General features: G+C 40.1%; 1 protein-coding gene across 6 annotated transcripts in view; it reads right to left on the bottom strand.

Moving 5' to 3' along the window:
- The window catches only part of usp25 (ubiquitin specific peptidase 25), an 88,716-nt gene extending 69,981 nt beyond the window's left edge, over window positions 1-18,735 (bottom strand). For 2 of the 6 annotated variants that reach the window (XM_062974996.1, XM_062974997.1), the window contains exons 1-2: window positions 18,444-18,735; window positions 709-786 (exon numbers count right to left, since the gene is read on the bottom strand). In XM_062974996.1, the coding sequence (XP_062831066.1) occupies window positions 709-786; window positions 18,444-18,704 (339 nt within the window). In that variant the 5' untranslated portion in view covers window positions 18,705-18,735. Of the gene's footprint in view, window positions 1-708; window positions 787-15,118; window positions 15,138-15,424; window positions 15,509-18,443 lie in introns of those variants that run through there. The other 4 variants (XM_062974998.1, XM_062974999.1, XM_062975002.1 and 1 more) reach the window with 4 other exon arrangements.
- Between the last annotated feature and the right edge of the window lie 3,172 nt (window positions 18,736-21,907).

Raw genomic sequence — 21,907 nt, 5'->3', positions numbered from 1 at the left:
AGCAATACAACTAATACTAGACAGAAGAAATAAGGATGGCACTGCAAAATCTCTTGCCTATGTAACAAAAATCCAAGACAAGGAGTATATATTATCTAATGGGCTGTGGCACAGACGGGAGAGCAAGCCAGTGCAATTAACTGCAATGAATCACTTTGACCAGGAGGTCATGAGTTCGAGCCCCGCTCGGAGCCTATGTTTGTTTGTCTTTGTTCTATGTTAAAAGGCATTGAATGTTTGCCTATATGTGTAATGTGATCCGCCCTGAGTCCCCTTCGGGGTGAGAAGGGCGGAATATAAATGCTGTAAATAAAAATAAAAAATAAATAATTTCCAGTTGAGACTAAATATTAGAATATAACCTAGAGCTGTGCCATATTTAAAGTTTTCAGCATTCTACACTCTATAACAGGTTGTCTTAAGTGTTACATTTTGCCTGAGCATTTGCTACACTACTTGAAGTTTGTATGAGTTTCAGCTAGGTTCCCTACGGACGTAGTACTTCTTGACACAAGCAATTTAGATATATAAATACATCATTGGGTGTACATTATTGGTACTAATTCTATCAAGAGGTTCTTAAATATTACCCTGTTTCTAAGGTATATGAAATATATGAACTTAAATCAGCTATGTTTAATTTTGTCCATCCAAAGAAATCAGACAAAAATTAAGACATACATGAACCAATTTTGAAAACCACCATACCTTCAAGGCTTGCTGCAGTACTTGGGTGTCAATGATGCCAGTGATCTCTCTCAACTGATTCAGAAGTGTTTGCTGGTGCTAAAGAATTAAAGAGCTAGTCAGCATTGATGTCAGATCAGAAAAATCATGAAGCAGAAAAATAATATTTTACTCATTTCAAATTCCTAAAATAAGTGAAATACTCTGTTTCCCCTAAAATAAGACCTAGCAACGTTTTTGTTTGGACGCATGCCCACTGAACAGAACACCAGAGCATGTAGGATCGGTAAATGTATGTACCACAAAGTGTTGTACATGGAAATAATGGTAGTAACAAGAAATTCTTGATAGGATTCACAGTTTGTCTGGTTATGCTGGTTTGTAATGACAATCACTGTACAGTATATAATAAATGTTCATTTTTTTGTTCAACAATAAATGTGAATTCTTCTTCATGGAGAAATAAGACATCCCCTGAAAATAAGACCTAGTGCATCTTTGGGAGCAAAAATTAATATAAGACACTGTCTTATTTTCAGGGAAACACGGTAGTTGCAGGGGAATAGGTGAATGCCAAAGAGGAGATTTTTGCAGTTTAATAAACCTTTTCCCATGTTTTTATGATAGAACGAATTAGGAAATGACATTTATAACCCAGGAACAAAAATCGTGTTACATACAATCGTGCTATTGATCATTTTTACCACTGAAGTTCAGTATTTTGAACACTATGACACGGAAACTTCCTTTCTATGCATTGCTGAGCACAAACCTCAACTTCCTAAAATCAATCTAAAAATGAACCTATGTTGTCCAGTAAACAAAGAATATAACAGATTTGAAAGCAATTATTTGTTTGGGTGATTCATAAGCTGACTCTCAAAACTCATTTTAAAGAACAAGTACAAAAAATAAAGGAACTGAAGTCCACATAGAGATGGCCAGTGTATTTCAGTTGACTAATGTGGCAGTAAGGTGCAATAACTTTCAGCAAAAAGAGATTCGGCTGAACAACTAAAGCTACCATGGCTGGAAGGTAGGTCAGAAGGAGAGAAGAAACAACAATGTCTATCTCACCTCCAGCTTCCGCTGGTCCCATCTACAATAACCATTTAATGCAGTTCAAAGCTATCTTCAAATTGCATTAAACTGCAGCAGCCAAATAACAGGTGCCCACAAAAGAATGCAAAAGAAAGCCCTTAGTGCACATAATTACTCCGTAGTTTGCAGAATAACCATTCAGGCCTCAAATTGGTTCCAAGATTTCCTATGTTATCATCCGCATAGCAAAACCATTTTCTTCACTACCAGTTTAATACATGTTACAACATAGGTTTATCAGTTCTGGTTCACATTCTGCCATGTACAGTAGAACCCCACTAATCCGAGCTCCACTAATCCAATTGTCTGGATTATCCGAGGCAAATGTCCTTCCCTCTCCCCCCCCCCCTCACTCTCTCTCTCACTCACTCACCCCACCAGGTCCCGGTGCTGCCGGAACCCAGCCGGGTGAGAGAGCGAGGGACGGAGGGCGGCCAAGTGAAGGAGGCCGGCAAAGGCCCTCACTCACTCACTCGCTCTCTCGCTTCTTCACCAGGCCGGGCCTCAGGGCCTCCCTGAACGGGGTGCTGGGGAGAGGAAAGAGTGCCTCTTCCCTTCACCCGGCGGCCGTTCAGGGAGGCCCCAGTGTGTGTTGCTAGGCAGCAAACATGCACCAGGGCCTCCCTGAATGGGGCGCTGGGCGGAGGAAAGAGTGCCTCTTCCCTTCGCCCGGCCGACATTTGGGGAGGCCCCGGTGCATGTTGCTAGGCAGCAAGCACGCATCGGGGCTTCTCTAAACCGGGCCTCCCTGTTATCCGGGGAGTTCAGTTATCTGAGATTGGGCCCATCCCATTATCTCGGATAACCAAGACTACTGTAACAGCAAATAAAGTGGTTATGTAATAGTGTGTATTGCAGCAACAAGTAAAGGAAAAGTTGCAAATAGATGATTATAAAGTATCTATATAAAGTTCCCTCCTCAAGTATTAAATAGTCAAAGATTTCTGATATGCATGTTCTCAAAACTGCATAACCAACTTATGTTTGTTTCCAACTTACAGCTTTTAATTGCCTTCCTCTAAGGTTGAGAAAGTATGACTCGCCCAAGGGCTTCTGTGGCTGGGTGTGGATTCAAACTCTGATGTTCTGGAATCCTAGCCCAGCACTCAAAGCCTGGTATCATCTGGGCTTACTGGATAGTATCAGAAATGCATAATGTATAGAATAAAATAGAAAAGGAAATAGCTGATATAGAAGCACTTAAAATAGATTTTAGTCATCCTATTGTTATAAGTGTTTACCACTTTATAGAGCATAATAAAATATCCAATTCTTAGCAAAGATATTTTAATGTACTGGCTAACTGCAATTTTTGATCTAATATCTTGATGTTAACTAAATGCCATTACATACCAAATTTACTGCTATTCTACATGATTTTTTTTATAAAAGCAAATGTATTTAAGGAATTGTATGGAATATTCACCTAATATTACGCTCTTACTCAACATCAGAGAACATCAGCGAACATCAGAGAGCTCCATATCTAAACCACACCATATCATGAAACCTGCTCCGGTGAATGCAAAGTGCTTTATAGATATCGACCCATGTGGGGTGCTTTATAGAATTTGGAATGTGGGGACGGGGATACCAAAAAACCTTCCTGGCCAAAAGAGCAGCCTCAAAAACCTGGGTCAGTGTCATGCATGCTCTATCTTAACTCTTATCAAAAAAAGGAACCATCTCTGACTAAAGTGACGAGAAGCAAGAGTCCATCCCAGAAGAACCTTTAAAAAGCATTAATTTCCCTCTACTCTCTCTGCCATGACACTGCTTCTGGGCTTTTTGAATGCCTGGTCAGGAAGATGGTGGATATTGCCCTCAAAGGTACTCTGGTGTTTCACCATTCTACTAAAAAGAAGAGGGTGATTACTTTTTAAAACAAGAGTTAATACTGTGACTTTTATCCAAAAAAAAAAGAAAAGAAAAAAGGAACCACTCCTATCTCTGTGTATAGCAGCAAAATGCCTTTCTGAATGCTTGAGTGGGAAAATGGTGGTCACTACAGATAGGGGCAGCTGATCCCCTGAGGCTGTGCTATCTCTTTCTCCTCTCTGTGGAATAACCATTGACTTATTCATGGGTCATATCAAAATCCATAATTTTGGCACCAAATTGGCCCTTGACTTATATATGATGTTGGCCTATATATACAATATATTTCTAATTTACACCCCCTCCCACATTTATACATTTTGCAAGGGATGAATCTAAACAGGATTTTAGTAAGAACTATCACTTTTTCAGTGACTTTATGTTTGGAAATTAACATCAGTTTTCCAGGAGGTGCCATCCATTTGGGGTACATAAGGATGGCTGAACCAGAAACAAAACAATATGCAAAAAGTCAAGGCAACCTTCTGATTTCTTATTTATGTGCTTTTCTTTCATATATGAAACTGCTCTCTGTGTTTTGTTTACATTATTAGTTCCTCAGGAACTAATTGCTAGTGTAGAATTTCCTGGCATCTAGTTTCGTACAATGTTATGCAGTGCCTAACATTAACTTCCTCATTTTCATATTTTAAAAACTGATGTTTTCTCTCATTTCCAACTACCTTTGACATGCAGCTATGATCTGATCTTTTTTATTTAATTAAAAAGTGTTATGAAAAAACCCCAAAGACGATGTTAAGGATAAACTAAATCAACAAACTAGTTAAGCAGTAGCCAGGTAAATGTCAGCACAGCAGAAAGGCACTCCGTGGATTTTTATTCTCCAGGTCCATTTCAGCTCATGCACTCTCTCTTGCCAATAAAACCTTGACTGTAGCTGTGGGATGTGGACATTTATCCCTTCAGAGCTGGAAGAAGACCAAACATTCCCATATAAGTTGCCAAAAGAAAGTCACTGGATGCTAACAGTCTCCATTTCACAACAGCATGACAGAAAGGGTTCAGAAAAGGAGATGGAAATATATCTTTAATGCCTGAGCACAGATGCACATAATCTCAATCATTATTAATGGGGAACAACAACTGCAAATTATATCAGTGTCTATGGTCTTATCATAAGCACATGGTGTGGAAAATGGGGTATTGATTGATATTATTTGAGCCAGAATCTACTGGTATTCGATAAAATTGTATTTGTGGTACAGAACATACTATGTTGGTAGATCTTATCATTGTTTATGAAGAAAAACAATGTATATCATTATGCACATAAAACATGTAATGAATTATTTAAACTCTCTCAAACAGATATGGTGAGCCAGTAAACTAGTGATGAAAGCAGGGTACAACTCAAGGCCAATACAACAGACCATCACCACCTAGAAGTTTTGCTGCCATTAATAAGTGTCAAAACCAACATTCAGCATAATGGTCAGCATCCAAAAGGGTTTCTTTGCCTGTTCTATCCCCTGAAAACTTTCCTGGGGGCTCAAATAGCAGGACAGCCCTGCAGCAGAAGGGAGATCTATGAAAATTCATAAAATGATTGTGGTTTCTAGTAGAAGCCTACAAAAATTATAGACAGCCATCCATAAATTCACAAAGATTTTAATGAAAGCTTGTACAGTAGAGTCTCAGTTATCCAAGCTAAACGGGCCAGCAAAAGCTTGGATAAGCGAATATCTTGGATAATAAGGAGGGATTAAGGAAAAGCCTATTAAACATCAAATTAGGTTATGATTTTATAAATTAAGCACCAAAATATCATGTTTAACAACAAATTAGACAGAAAAAGTAGTTCAATAAGCAGTAATGTTATGCTGTAATTACTGTATTTACGAATTTAGCACCAAAATATCACGATATATTGAAAACATTGACTACAAAAATGGCTTGGATAATCCAGAGGCTTGGATAAGCGAGGCTTGGATAAGTGAGACTCTACTGTATGTTCATAATACTCTAATGATACTTCAAAATACTTTGTATTTTCAGTATGCAATATTTTGTTTTCTTCAAATATTTTGTTAATATTCTCTCCATCTGTTTCACAGTGTCATTACTCAAAGCTATTTGTGACTGACAACTCTGCAAATATTTATATGAGTTAGCCTATATTTCACAGTGCAAAGTCTCATTCATGTTATTATATAATGAAACTTGTACCTGTAGTTGAAGTTACCATTAGATTTTGCAGGCATTTCTTTCATGCAATACTCTTCCTCTACATTTAGTGAGATCAGTCCCTATACCCATAAATGTTGTGATTCCTTTTAAAATTATAACTTGCAAAAGGTGATTGTCAATAGCTAGTAGTTCATCAATAATAACTTCCAGGATCTTCATAATGTATTGCCATAGAGCATTAAGAACATACATTAGGATGACATCAAATACTACTGGACATTTTCATTAAATTACTCAGTGCAATATTCTCAGCTTTGATCATAGTTAAGTTTTCTGCCCTATGACCATAGTGTGCACTATCATATGAATTATATATATGTCAACCTTATGTATAAGTTAAGGATAGGTTTCTGGGCCAAAAATATGCATTTTGTTATGATCCATGGATAAGTTGAAAGTAATTTCTTAGAGAAGTGAAAGTGCCAGGACTACCTCAGGGGCCAGTCACTCCTCGATGCCGCTGCTACCATTTTGCTGCCTAAGAAGTCAAAAAGGCTAAAAATCCTGCTGCAGAAGAGAGAATGGAAGGGGCTAGTGTGTCTTTTCAGTTCTCCAAGGATGGACTAAGCTTTTGCCATTCTTCTCAGGGGAGGGTTCCTTTTTCACTAAGATACTGTACTTACACTGGCCTGTGGATAAATTAACCAACACTTTTTGGTCAATTCTTGACCAGTGGCACTGATTTGGTTTTGGTTTTAATTTGTAAAATCATAACCTAACCCCTAGTAGCACAGTGGGTTAAACCCTTGGGCTGGCAGGACTGATGACTTGACCTGAAGGTTGCCGGTTCGAATCCAACCCAGGGAGAGTGCAGATGAACTCCCTCTATCAGCTCTGGCTCCATGCGGGGACACCAGAGAAGCCTTCTACATGGATGGTAAAAACAACAAAACATCAGAGGGTCCCTGGGCAACCTCCTTGCAGACAGCCAATTCCCTCACACCAGAAGCAACCTGCAGTTTCCCAAGTCGCTCCTGACACACAAAAAAACCCCTCAGGCTAATTACAATAAACTCAACTTTCAACATCTGTACTGTATTTTCTGCCAATAGTAGGTGCTACTTTCACATGAATAAAGAGAAATCTCAGAAGTACATGGGCAAAGGATAACTTCAGTAGTACAAACTGGTATTTGTGTCACTTTGGTTATAGATGCATTCAAAGCATGATGCATTCATAAGAGCAATCCAAATACAAGCAGTCCCCAGTTTACGTACATAACAGGTTCTTTAAGTTGAATTTGTATAAAAGTCAGTACAGGTACATTTTTCAAGCGTAACTCCAGACCAAAAAAAAAGGAGTTTTTAATATCATAGGAAAGGTCAATATCCCATAATGTTTGTTTTCTGTCTGTGCCTTTGTGAATTTTGGGCATTTGGGAAACAAGGATTTGTGATAAAGCTTCAGTTGAGATACCCTTTTTCAGGATAACTCTTACAGGAGTGAATTTCCCTTCCCAGGGGTAGATTTGATCTCACTTCCTGTTGTCTCACCCCCGTTTGTAAGTAGGAATCATATCTAACTTGTCAATAAAATGAAGATCATTATTAATCAAAACTCTAAGTCATCACAATCAAGCTTGACCTTCTCATATATTCTTAGGGATCTGTCATCCTGATCAAGAGAGCCCCACTATCATAGGCTTCAATACATCAGCTAGAACATGCCTCTTGGCTTTAGGATGCCACAACCTCATCTTGGAATACATTACCTCCATACAGTACCTTACCGTATTTGAATGCAAGACTACCATTAGACAACCATTTCTAGTACAGTAGAGTCTCACTTATCCAAGCTTCGCTTATCCAAGCTTCTGGATTATCCAAGCCATTTTTGTAGTCAATGTTTTCAATACATCGTGATATTTTGGTGCTAAATTAATAAATACAGTAATTACAACATAACATTACTGTGTATTGAACTACTTTTTCTGTCAAATTTGTTGTATAACATGATGTTTTGGTGCTTAATTTGTAAAATAATAACCTAATTTGATGTTTAATAGGCTTTTCCTTAATCCCTCCTTATTATCCAAGATATTCGCTTACCCAAGCTTCTGCCGGCCCATTTAGCTTGGATAAGTGAGACTCTACTGTACCAAGATCTGATGCTTCCTCATAATAACTGCATTACTTAAACAAAATTTGTACTCAGATTCTGTTGCAACATTGTTCCTAGCCAAAAAAACCCAGTCAATCTGTTCTAAATTTGTATGACTGAGGCCTCTAAACCAGTATCATCCAGTAGCAGGGTTTCCTGGATTACTGGAAAGCTGGACTGACTATTTTGCAGCCTATCTACAGTTACATAAACAGTGACCACAAGGCCAGTTAGAGCAACAACCCAGCTACTACTTACAAAGTGAGGAAAAAGTGACAGCCTTAAGAATACATCTCTGATTTGTAATTTATTTAATCAGCAGGCAGCAGTACACAACAATGTTCTGGACCACAGTCCAGCAGCTTGAAGTATTGAGATGTTTAAAGTAGCTATTTAAGTTTTGAGAATATGAGAAGTCCTTCTTATACTAATTACAACTACAATGAACTTCTAAAATGGGAAAAAGGAGGTAGAACTACAATTACATATTTGCATAATACTTTTGAAAAAGAAGTTAACCAAGCTCGGCTTTCCACATACAGTACAACCTCCCAAACCAACCAATAAGCTAATATAAGGAGGAGAAAAATAGTAAATAGCCAAATGGTGAGAATAGTCTTCCCTTTATTTTCCTCTTTTCTTTCCTTTTTTAAAAACAGGCTTTTTAAGAAAGTAAGTAATCCATCTGCAACCATGATGAATCATATGTATCCTGCGAATTTGATCCCCTCACATTTACAGACAAATTCAGTACTTATTGAATAAAGCCATTAAGGATTTATGCATTAGCAATAACAAAATTAGGACTTCAATTTTCTAGCAAAAGTAGCAACCAACAAACTTTGGAACTGTTTAAAACATTTAAAGAGTATATTGTGATAAAGCACAATGATCAACCTCTAAAAAAAATCTCTAAAAGAGCACATTATTTTGTACAGATCTTGTGAAATGCTTTCCCTATTACATGTCTGCCTACAGAGATCACCACAGTTAGTAACAGCTTCATGGCACAAAGGTTTGGGAAGAAACAGTGAGGATGCACAATCAAGCAGATTGCCACTCTGACTCCTGTATAAAACTCCTGAAGAACTATAAGTTTTCAAACAAGAAGACAATTTCAAAGTCTCATCTAAACAGAAATGGGATCAAAATAAGAAAGAACATCAAATAGATTGTTGGGGAAATCTAGTGGCACACAAGTATATTAGATAGTGGGAAGGCCAAACCTAAAAAGTAGCTGTGGGAATCCTAATCAAAACCTAAATTTACTTCCAAGAACAAGTTGGAAAGTCAGATTAGCTTAGAACAAAGCTCTTCTTCAAGACTTTAGCTAACCTAAAATAATACAGCCTTGGATTAGAGCTCAAAGCAGACAATATGAAGGAAAGGAAACATTTAAGCACTCTTAATGCCCAACTAGGACTCAAAATGTTGCAGTGTACCCTCTTCACCTACAGTATGTAACTATGGTTCCAGCAAGCCAGGCACTAAAACAGTGTGGACCAAGATATGGTGGAAACATGCAAGACAAGAAGTTTCTGTGTTGCATTGTATGTCACACACAGCCACTGTTGTCTCAACAGGGACCACAAAAACACAACGGTGATATACTGAAAAAGTACCACATACCATAGGGTACCGAATTCTTTCCTCCCCTATTCAAGAAGAACCCCAGTCTAAAGCAGACATACTTTTTAGAGAGGAGGCTGCATGCCGAGCCATGTGGGCCCTTCTGCTACCTGTTTTCCCTGGCTGCCCTGCCTTGCTGCCACCGGCACTGGGAGATGCGGCCCTTTAGGGTCATTCCTCTGGCCCTGGCCTGGCAAGCCACAGTCTCCTCCTGCCAAAAGGAGGGTGTGACACACGTGCAGCTCTGGGGACCGGAAGAACAACCTAAGGGGCTGCATCCACCTTGCAGGTCTGGGTTTGCCCATGCCTGGACTAAAACTTCCTATATTGAGTGTTACTGGCAAGTTTCCTGATTCCCAAATATGATACCAACAACTTTATACATGAAAATTACAACTACTTTCACTATCTTTAAAAACCTTCAAATATTCACCTCCCTGCCCATAGAATGATATACTTTATCTTCATATTTCTCTTCCTTTCAAGACCAGTTTTCAAAAAAATAGTTGGAGAAGTAATACTAGGAAATCATGATTGCAGAAAGAGACATTTTTAAAAACCATCCTATGGGTCTGTAGACTTCTACTATTTCTTTCAGTTTATGTCTAGTTGCTCTGAGAGTTGTTTGCAATACAGCAACTGAACAAGAATACCGAAATCTTAAGAACTGGATATTTTGGATCAAGATGCTGCCTATGAAACACTGACTCACAATACAGTGTTCCCTCACTACTTCGTGGTTCACTTTTCGCGGACTCGCTGTTTCGTAGTTTTTAATAAACACTAAAATAATAGTATAAATCATAAAATCTATATATATAAAAGAGTGATGGCATCAGGGCAGAGGACAAAACAACAAAACTACAGGCCCCCCAACCTCGAAATTTGACAACACAACCCATCATTCACAGCTCTAGGTTGATACAACAAAAAGAAAAGAAAAAATAAAGTCCTAATTACAGGGAAAGGAATAATAGTTTTTATCCAATTACTGCCAGTTTGAAGGCTAAGCTCCGCCTACTTGGTCTCCTAGCAACCTACTCAGCCCAGGGGACAGGCACAGTTAGGCCTCACTTAGGCCTCTTGCACAGATTATCAGATTTTAACTGGATTATATGGCAGTGTAGACTCAAGGCCCTTCCACACAGCTATATAACCCATTTAGAATCTTATATTATCTGCTTTGAACTGGATTATCTTGACTCCACACTGCCATATAATCCACTTCAGTCTGCATACTAAACATAAAGACAACCATACAACAGACATTCAATACCACCACTACCTCAACAATTTCTCACCAACACCACCAGACAACGCCACAGCAACGCGTGGCCGGGCACAGCTAGTAATATTATAAATCCCTCTTTCTCCTTCCTTCCTAAGGAGAAGCATAAGGAAGAAAGGAAGGAGAAGCCGAAGGAAGAGAAAAGGAGGCTGAAGCAGGTTTGTTTTCGCCTCAAAGGCAGCGGCGGCGGCGGGAGCACGAGGAGGGGACAGAGACGCTACTTGTAAACAACACAAATATAGCAACCATACTTCGCAGATTTTCACTTTTTGCGGGTGGTCCTGGAACGTAACCCCCACAATAAGTATGGGAACACTGTACTTCAAAATATTGCTTACCTTTAAATGGGTAAACTAACTACGAATCTAGAAGAGTGAAAAGAAGAGGGAATAATTTTACATTTCTAGATTGTTGCTTCTGGTACAAATCTCAATTCAGAAGCCAACTTTAAACTCTAACTTGAAGCTCTTGTTTGCTAGAAGAAACAAGCTAGAAAAACTAGTCTGGAAGAAACACTATGCATTTCCACCTGATGAGTTACTGGTTCATCCAAGCACACTCCCACTTGCAGATAGAGCCAAGCAGCAATGTGCACCAGTGTAACTGCTTGTGAATAATAAACCAAGACTTCTGTGAATTCTGGCTTAGCTGGTTGCATGAACGGAGCCAAATAGGGATCCTTATGATTAACTCACACAAACAAGCACAGTGTAGTAGTAATGGTCATCACGGCTGACAATGACCCGGGGGGGGGGGGGGGGGGGAACTGGCCTTGTCAACAGGCCTGAAAATAATGAATCTACTGAAAAATCTGTCCATTCATACCACCATCACCCCACACACACATTCCTGCAGCCTGAATAGGACAATAAAGCTGAAGCCACTTAATAAAGAATTTAAAAGATACAAGAACTAAGGCAGGAAACGGGAATAGTAGGTTCCCATTAGCAATCATGGAATGTTCTTTACTCTGCAATTCATGAACTGTAAATAACTTAAGGAAGAAGACAGCAACAGGTTTTCCTAGCTGGGCAATGTCATTTTAAATCTGTTTTCAAATTCTGTTCGCAGATTTTTTTTAAATGAGCTTGTATACTACACAGTTGTCTCCCTAATTTTGAAACAGTATAGTATGAAAAGTAGATTATAATCATTATAGTCCACCTAAGTCACTAATTTACAAATTTAGAAGTTCACTATTTTTTGTACTTCTCCACATCAGAAACTGAAATAGGACCTTAGCCTTTTAAACACGGAAAACTTACCCAAATAAAAATAGTTAACTATTACTTTCCGTTTCTAATTATATTGGAACACAATTGTAATGCAAGGAGTTGTTTGTGTTTTTTGTCTCTTATAATGAAGGACAGAGGATAGCCATAAGTAATACCTGTGAATATGGACCAGTATACATATCTCTTTCCTTTAATATAGCCCTGTCCATGGGATTTCTGGACCAGAAGTGCAACTGTTCTTTACTATCGAATGTATCTAAAAAGGGCTTTAATCAAAGCTTGGCATGGTCATATGCCTATCAATGGTACCAGAGCTAGCATCCACCATCAATCCTGCTGTCCCCCAAAAAGACAACAAGTTGGTAACATTGCCATGTCTGCCACCTTCAAACTATAGATTGCCAGTGCCAGTCGCTCTCCTCAGTCTGGATGGGTTTCCACATCTGTCATTTGACATTTCTCAATGAGAGACCACTAATATGCAAAATTTACCTAACTAAAATTAGATGTCAAATCATAAACATATGGCTTCTTCTGTTGGGAATACAGTAGAGTCTCACTTATCCAACACTCGCTTATCCAACGTTCTGGATTATCCAACGCATTTTTGTAGTCAATGTTTTCAATACATCGTGATATTTTGGTGCTAAATTCGTAAATACAGTAATTACAAAATAACATTACTGCATACTGAACTACTTTTTCTGCCAAATTTGTTGTATAACCTGATGTTTGGGTGCTTAATTTGTAAAATCATAACCTAATTTGATGTTTAATAGGCTTTTCCTTAATGCCTTCTTATTATCCAACATATTCACTTATCCAACATTCTGCCGACCCGTTTATGTTGGATAAGCGAGACTCTACTGTAGTTCTTATTTGAAAGTACTGCCAGTCACGGGATATACATGTCTGGGTAGAGAAAATGAACTGATAGTGACAGCCACTATTAAAGTAGCCAAGAATCCCAAAGGGCTCATAGGGATAGCTGGCAACTATGAGACCACTGGTTGTCCAGGCTAATTCTGGAATTAAAGTCTAACACTTAATATTTCAAACATTTTCTATAACATTTGACAAGACTTGAATGTGGCAGGTGACATTTTTAAAACAATGTAAATTTATTGATAGTACCAGTTACATCAAACTAATGTTCTTCTCATTTTGCTCCAAGGACTTATATTCCTGAGCACTATTTCCATCAGTGACCTCTGACGTAGTGATTAGAACAAGGGAATGGGATTTGGGAAGTTTTGGTTTAGGTATCAATTCTGCCATGAAACTCACTGATTGACCTTGCGATATTCACTCTTTCAGCAGCTATGTCAAAGTTATTGAGAGGACAAAAACAGGAGCAAAAATTACTTAAGCCCTTGTAAGTTCTTTCAAGAAAGGAGGAATATAAAGGTAACTAACAGAGAAATAAGAGACCTAGCTTTTATATGTACATGTGCACCATTACAAGAAGCATACTCTCTTACTAGAGTTCTAGTCACTAGCAGAAAATACAGAGAAAGAATGTGCATACACAGCAAGAAACCACACATTTCAAATGTGATTTTTTGCATATTACTTCATGCTCATACCAAAAAAAATCTGGACAAGCCTCAAAGCTGCATTAAAATATCTCAGTATAATACAGTAATGTGTGGAACAAATATAATAATGGAATGATTTTATACGGAATGCTTCATATGCTAAGATAGGTGTATATACGGGATTATGTTTATACAGTATTTTTCTGCATTTTCCCCAAAATGTAAACTAAAACAGTTTAGTTTACCACATACTTGTATATTAAAGTTTTATGTGTTGTAAGAATGGAAGGCCTATCATATTAAATGACAGTTGTCATGGCAATATCCCCTTCATTTGATCAATGACTCTTTCATAAATTTTACTGCTGCTTGAAATTTACATTAAAAATATACATTAACAAACACTGGGAGCAACACATTTCTGACAACATTCTTTTGTAGGAAGTCACAATGGGAAAGAATTAGTCAGGCCAAAAGGTCCTGGTTCCCAAGCAGCATATGTTTATGTGCTCAAACAAGGGCAGACACTTAAAACCTAAGAAGAGTGGCAACAATTGGAATTTAACCTACTCTACTTTTCGGTTGGGAAAAAGAATTACATTCTTTCTCACAAATGCAACAAAACATAATATGTTTTCCCAATACTTTAGTAATTTCAGTTGCTAATCTTATCTATCTCCTTTCAATACACATTAATTGTGTGCATTTAAAGATAGCAATTCAAGGACCTGATTTCATAAAAGTTACTCCATGGAATAATTCCACACAACAATGTTCTTTTATTTTACACCGGAGAAAGACCACAAAGAATGTAAACTACAACAAGGCAAACACACTGCTCAAGAAGTATTAAAAAGCAAACATTATGACCTTTTAAGAAAATGAAACTATCATGCTACAAAGCAAGCATCAAACCAAGAACATAATTGCTGAAAACCCATTTCTGTGAGTAGTTCTTCTCTGGAAATAAGAAATTTGACTGTACAATCCCAACTTCTAAGCACAGTAGGTGTAAACTAATCACAGAAAACCCCTATAAACTACAGGCAAGAGACCGTGTAGGCTGCCCCAAACAACAAAACAATGATATCTAACCTGACTGATTTCCAAGTGGCAGGATAAACTTTTCAGTGAAGGCATCTACCATAGTTCCTTTCATTACTTCTTAAGTTATTTAATGTGGGAAAATGAGACTGGCACTGCCCATTGACAACTGCCCACTGTCACTGCCCACTGACAACTGTTTCTGTGGTCCATGGACCCTAGCTCATGGACCACACAGTAGGAGTAACACTGCCTTGCAGAACACAGGGAATACAGAATATAACAAAAACCTCACTTTTTTTTTACCAGGACAGGAAAAATATGAACAGGAATCTAAAATTCACTGCAGTGAAAAAATATGGGTACAAAATACAGAAATTATGTACCTTGCTGCTCAGGTTGATACTTACTAGATGGGATCTGCAAGAAAACGAAATAGGAGATTGGACATGGGGTACATAAAGCACACACTGGAAGAGGAAATGGGACAATTACTTAAATTATAGGTTGAATCTCCCTTATCTGGAAATCGAAAATTCTCCAAACACTGAAACTTTGTGCCACCACACTGACAATTTCCTCTTTTGAAAAAGGGGTGGTAGCTATATATCCAAAGCCCACTGACTTTTTCCTCAAAGAGCCTTGAAAGGGGGATGACAAGAGGTTAAATAACTCAATTTGCACAAAAGCAGACATCCCAGATGCTTTGTGCTTACCTTCCACCTGCTATTGGTGGTGCACAGCAGGGCAGGCACTTTGGAACCAGTCCGTGAAGGTGATTGTAGAGCAGCCTCATTGGATGCTGCTTGTCTCCAGCCCAGAAAAACTGAAAAAGATTCATTGGGCTTAGGATTTTCTCTTCTTGTTACTTTGCTAATGTCTGCTGACAGCTGGAAAAGCGTATGGAACATCTGCTTTTTGAAGGAGCCTTATGAAACCAACATATCCCCCTATCCATCCCACTCTTCTCTTTTGCCTGCCCACTTTCTGACAGCGGTGGAGTGGGGGCTCCTTGAAGGGAGACTCAGTGAGCGCTGGGCATGCTACTAACCCCCAGACTTCATTCACTATGTGTATTCAAATACAGGTGTTGCAAAAAAATTAAAAAAACTTTATTGTGATGCAGAGGAATGAATCGCAACTTTATAAGCGTAACAAGATCCTGAACATCTCCATTCAACTCAGATTAATCAAAACCACCCAGCATCCAATTTTAGTAGCTGCACACAGATATGACTCAAATGAATGACAAGTTGTAGAGATTCCATACCCTTTCCAGATGATCACTGCTGACTCACCAACAATGTATTCATGTAACAAGTCCAGAACATATGACAGACTTCTAGAAACATTAATTCACACACAGATTTATGCCTACAAGAATTTCACTGTATATCATACAGAAACACTAACAATATTATACATAAAACAAAGACCACTGCTGTTCAACTATAAACACCCCTGGGTAAATTGAGAACAATCAGTATCTCTCAGTTTGTTTATATAGATTTCATAAAAATTGAAGTAAAAGAAAGATCAAGGTAAATCGTGATGTCTTTTTTGAAGAAAAGGCATTAAATATGTTTTACAAACTTGAGATTGATTTTCACAAGCATTCAATGGTAACAACTTTATTTTCTCTTTATACCACAAGGCTCCCAGTGTTGGAAACATAAATAGCCCTTGCACACAGATAGAAGTTCATCTGAAAAGGGTGCTCCAGAGCCAGTAAAATACTTTTTCTCCTATATACACATAAATTAGTGACAAAGTTTCCTGCAGGTGTGGGGCTGTCATACTCCGAAACAAAAAGATATACAGATCCTCTGAAGATGCCAGCCACAGATGTAGGTGAATAGTCAGGAGAAAATGCTGCTAGAACACAGCCACAAAGCCCAGAAAACACACAACACCCCAAAAGATATACATTTAAACACAGGCCACAATTATTCAAGAGTTGGATCCCAGTTTTGAGGGGAAAATGTTAGCTAGATCAGTGATTCCCAACCTGTGGTCCGTGAACAACTAGTGGTCCGCAAGAACTAAAATACGGTGCGCGACCTCACTGTTACTACTATGGATAATAACACAGCCCAACCAAAAAAAAATGTCTTGGTGTCTTCATTTGTAGGCCTGTTCCTGGGGTTACTTAGGGTGCTGATTCAGAAAATTGCATTGGATACTAGACCACATCGGCTCTAGATTATTAAATATTGTTTTCTTTGGCAAGCAGATGGTGACTACTGGATGGCATGTGTTTTGTATCAGAAACTAGAGATGTGATCTATGCAATGCAATTTTCTGAATCAGCACCCCAAATAACCAAAATGAATCAAAAGTAGACCAAAAACTGTTTCATAACCCTTTTGGTACTAATGTTGGAGAGCGGTCCCTGGTCAAAAAAAGGTTGGGAACCACTGAGCTAGATACATAAAGTTGGCAATGAGTACAAATGCTTCATAGGCTATTATTTCCTGGCAAGGAGCCCCCAATGATGCAATGGGTTAAATTCTTGTGCCGACAGCACTGCTGACCAACAGGTCAACGGTTCAAATCTGGGGAGAGCAGGTGCACTCCCTCTGTCAGCTCCAGCTCCCCATGCAGGGACATGAGAGAAGCCTCCCCAGAAGGTTGATAAAACATCAAACATCTGGGTGGCCCCTGGGCAACATCCTTGCAGACGGCCAATTCTGTCTAATGCTTTGTAATGAAGTGCATTTTTATGGGTATATATTTTAATTTTTGTTCTACTGGGCTTGATCCCCAGTACAAATAAAGAATAAAATTATTATTATTATTATTATTATTATTATTATTATTATTATTATTACTATTCTCTCACACCAGAAGCGACTTGCAGTTTCTCAAGACACAGGAAAAAAAAACATATTCCTAGCAAATTCTTGTTCACGAATTTTTACTAATTCTAAAAATTGCTACTAAGATACTAAATACTAAAAACTGCTACTTTTACTTCAGGAGTAAAACTTCCATTACTTCAGAGTGTAAGAGGGAAAGCTGTAACAGGGTTCTATTTCGGAAGCAAAAAACATGCATTTCTGACTTCTTCCAACCCTTTGCACTAGCTCTGAATGAACTTTTTAAGGAGGCAAGGGTTTTTTAAACTGAGGCCCCTTCCACACAAATGAATAAAATCCCACATTTTGTGGAATATATATATGGCAGTGTGGACTCAACCCAGTTTAAAGCAGATGTTGTGGGATTTTCTGCCTTGATATTCTGTGTGGAATTGGGATGCTGGGAAGGAGAGAGAAGAGGGAGGGTGCCTCTACAGTCCAAGTATGGGGAAACTTGGGCCTTCCCTCCAGGTGTTTTGGACTTCAACTCCCACCGTTCCCAACAGCCTCAGGCCCTTTCCTTTCCCCCCTCAGCCGCTTAAGTGGCTGAGGGGGGAAAGGAAGGGGCCTGAGGCTGTTGGGAACGGTGGGAGTTGAAGTCCAAAACATCTGGCGGGAAGGCCCAAGTTTCCCCATGCCTGGTGTAGCTGCTCTGAGAGAAATTCCAGCACCCTCCTCCTTTCACGTCGCATGTGTGTGTTTTGCCTCTCTTTCTCTCTCTCTTAGTCAAAGGTCACAAGGAAGCTGAGGCGGGAGGACGCGCCCAAGAGCGCCAGGCCTCTTCTTTGCCCAGGCCTCCCCGCCTCTCTCTCGGTGTCCCTCAGCTTTGAACCTTCCTTCCTTCCTGCCTCCCTCCGCCTGGGTTCCGCTCGCTCACCTTCTGGGCGTTACTCTGCTGCTGCAGCACGTTCTGCTCCACCGTCATGGCTGGAGACGGCACTGGGCGAAAGGAAGGAAGAGAGCCGGAGTAGGAGGAGGCGGCCGAGGCCTCTGCTGCGGGAGTCAAGCGCAGCCGTGGCGGGAGGAGGCGGAGGAGGGGGGACCGCTCGCTCGCTTCGTGGCGGGTGAAGGCGGCGGCAGCAGCGCCCGCCTCAACCAAACCTGCCCGGCGCTGGCATCTTGCTCGAGCTCCTCCCATCCCTCCCTCCTCCTCCTCTTCCTCAGCCGTGGTTTCCTTTTCCTGGCGGCGCCTGGATGAAAGGGTGTCGCCTCCTCCTCCTCCATCCCCCAAACAGGCACACACCCTTTCGCTCCCAGGACGAAGTAAGCACTTACTTATTATTCCCAGGGATCCCCAGTTACAGCCAGTTCCCTACGGTTACGGGCAAGAGGGGCGCTGAAGGGTTTGTTCTCCAGTTGAATTTGTGTGTAAATGAAAGCCCCCTTCCACACAGCTGAATAAAATCCCACAGTTCCTACTTTGAGCACGAATATATGGCAGTGTGGACTCAGATAACCCAGCTCAAGGCACTCTCTGCCTTGATATTCTGGGTTTTATTGCTGAGGGGCCTTCCACACGGCCCTATATCTCAGGGTATCAAGGCAGAAAATCCTACAATATCTGCTTTAAACTGTGTTATCTGAGGGCCTTTTCACACAACCCTATATCCCAGAATATCAAGGCAGAAAATCCCTGCCTCACATAACCCAGTTCAAAGCAGATACCCTGTTCCCCCAAAAATAAGACAGTCTTATATTGATTTTTGCTCCCAAAGATGCACTACAGTAGAGTCTCGCTTACCCAAGCCTTGCATATCCAAGCCTCTGGATTATCCAAGCCATTTTTGTAGTCAATGTTTTCAATATATTGTGATGTTTTGGTGCTAAATTCAGAAATACAGTAATTACAACATAACATTACTGCGTATTGAACTGCTTTTTCTGTCAGATTTGTTGTAAAACATGATGTTTTGGTGCTTAATTTGTAAAACCATAACCTAATTTGATGAATAATAGGCTTTTCCTTAATCACTCCTTATTATCCAAGATATTCACTTATCCAAGCTTCTGCTGGCCCGTTTAGCTTGGATGAGTGAGACTCTACTGTATTTATTTACATCATTTATATACCGCCATCCTCCCCTAGGGGACCCAAAGCGGTTTACAACATACAGTAGAGTCTCGCTTATCCAACATAAACGGGCCGGCAGAGTGTTGGATAAGCGAATATGTTGGATAATGAGAGATTAAGGAAAAGCCTATTAAACATCAAATTAGGTTATGACTTAGAATCATAGAATCATAGAATAGTAGAGTTGGAAGAGACCTCATGGGCCGTCTAGTCCAACCCCCTGCCAAGAAGCAGGAAATCGCATTCAAAGCACCCCCGACAGATGGCCATCCAGCCTCTGCTTAAAAGCCTCCAAGGAAGGAGCCTCCACCACAGTCCGGGGGAGAGAGTTCCACTGCCGAGCAGCCCTCACAGTGAGAAAGTTCTTCCTGATGTTCAGGTGGAATCTCCTTTCCTGTAGTTTGAAGCCGCTGTTCCGCATCCTAGTCTGCAGGGCAGCAGAAAACAAGCTTGCTCCCTCCTCCCTATGACTTCCCCTCACATATTTGTACATGGCTATCATGTCTCCTCTCAGCCTTCTCTTCTGCAGGCTAAGCATGCCCAGTTCTTTAAGCCGCTCCTCATAGGGCTTGTTCTCCTGACCCTTGATCATTTTAGTTGCCCTCCTCTGGACGCTTTCCAGCTTGTCAACATCTCCCTTCAATTGCGGTGCCCAGAATTGGACACAGTATTCCAGGTGTGGTCTGACCAAGGCAGAGTAGAGGGGTAGCATGACTTCCCTGGATCTAGACGCTATACCCCTATTGATGCAGGCCAAAATCCCATTGGCTTCCTTAGCAGCCGCATCACATTGCTGGCTCATGTTTAACTTGTTGTCCACAAGGACTCCAAGATCTTTTTCACATGTACTGCTGTCTAGCCAGGTGTCCCCCATTCTGTATCTTTGCATTCCATTTTTTCTGCCGAAGTGAAGTATCTTGCATTTGTCCCTGTTGAGCTTCATTTTGCACCAAAACATCATGTTATACAACAAATTTGACAGAAAAAGTAGTTCAATACACAGTAATGCTATGTAGTAATTACTGTATTTACGAATTTACCACCAAAATATCACGATGTATTGAAAACATTGACTACAAAAATGCGTTAGATAATCCAGAACGTTGGATAAGCGAGTGTTGGATAAGTGAGACTCTACTGTAATAACAATGGACATACAGTAGAGTATCGTTTATCCAACCTCTGCTTATCCAACGTTCTGTATTATCCAATGCAGTTTGCCTTTTAGTCGTCAATGTTTTCAATACATTGCAATGTTTTGATGCTAAATTTATAAATACAGTAATTACTACATAACGTTACGGTGTTTTGAACTGCTTTTTGTCAATTTGTTGTCGAACATGATGTTTTGTTGCTTGATTTGTAAAACCATAACGTAAATTGATTTTTTATAGGCTTTTCCTTAATTCCTCCTTATTATCCAACATTTTCACTTATCCAAGGTTCTGATGGCCCATTTATGTTGGATAAGTGAGACTCTACTGTACTGTTAAAATGGACAACCCATAGTATTTAAAACATCCCAAGTAAAAACAGATAAAAACATCGCAAGTAAGAACAGTTAAAATCACACAATCCGAAAGCGTCAATCCAAGGCCAATCCAATGTCAGTTCTCCATTGCACATATGGTTCAATGTCTCTTATTGCTGTTGATTAAAGGCTTGGTCCCACAACCAGGTATTTAGTTTCTTCCTAAAGGCCATGAGGGAGGGTGCAGATCTGATGTCACTGGAGAGGGACTGCCACAGCCTGGGGACCACCACTGGGAAGGCCCTGTCTTGTCTCCATCAATCGCGCCTGCGAAGGAGGTGGGATCGAGAGCAGGGCCTCCCCAGATGATCTTAGATTCTGGGTGGTCTTGTAGGGGGGAGATGCGTTCGGACAGATAAGAAGAGCCAGACCGTTTAGGGCCTTATAGGCCAAAGCCAGCACTTTGAATTGTGCCCAGAAGCAGACTGGCAGCCAGTGGAACTGGTGTAACAGAGGAATTGTATGCTCCTTATATCCTGCTCCAGTTAGCAATCTGGCAGCCATACGTTGGACTAGTTGAAGCTTTCAAGCAGTCTTCAGAGGCAACCTCATGTAGAGCGCATTGCAGTAATCTATCCAGGATGTAGCTAGAGCGTGGACTACCATGGCCAAGTTAGACTTCCCAAGGTATGGGCACAGCTGGCGCACAAGCTTTAGTTGTGCAAAAGCTCCCCTGGTCACCGCTGAAACCTGGGGCTCCGGGCTCAGTGATGAATCTAGGATCACTCCCAGATTACAA

The sequence above is a fragment of the Anolis carolinensis genome, chromosome 3, assembly GCF_035594765.1.
Source record: "Anolis carolinensis isolate JA03-04 chromosome 3, rAnoCar3.1.pri, whole genome shotgun sequence".
Taxonomy (NCBI): domain Eukaryota; kingdom Metazoa; phylum Chordata; class Lepidosauria; order Squamata; family Dactyloidae; genus Anolis; species Anolis carolinensis.
Note: the sequence above shows the minus strand (reverse complement) of the source record. Positions and strands in the feature narration are given on the sequence as shown.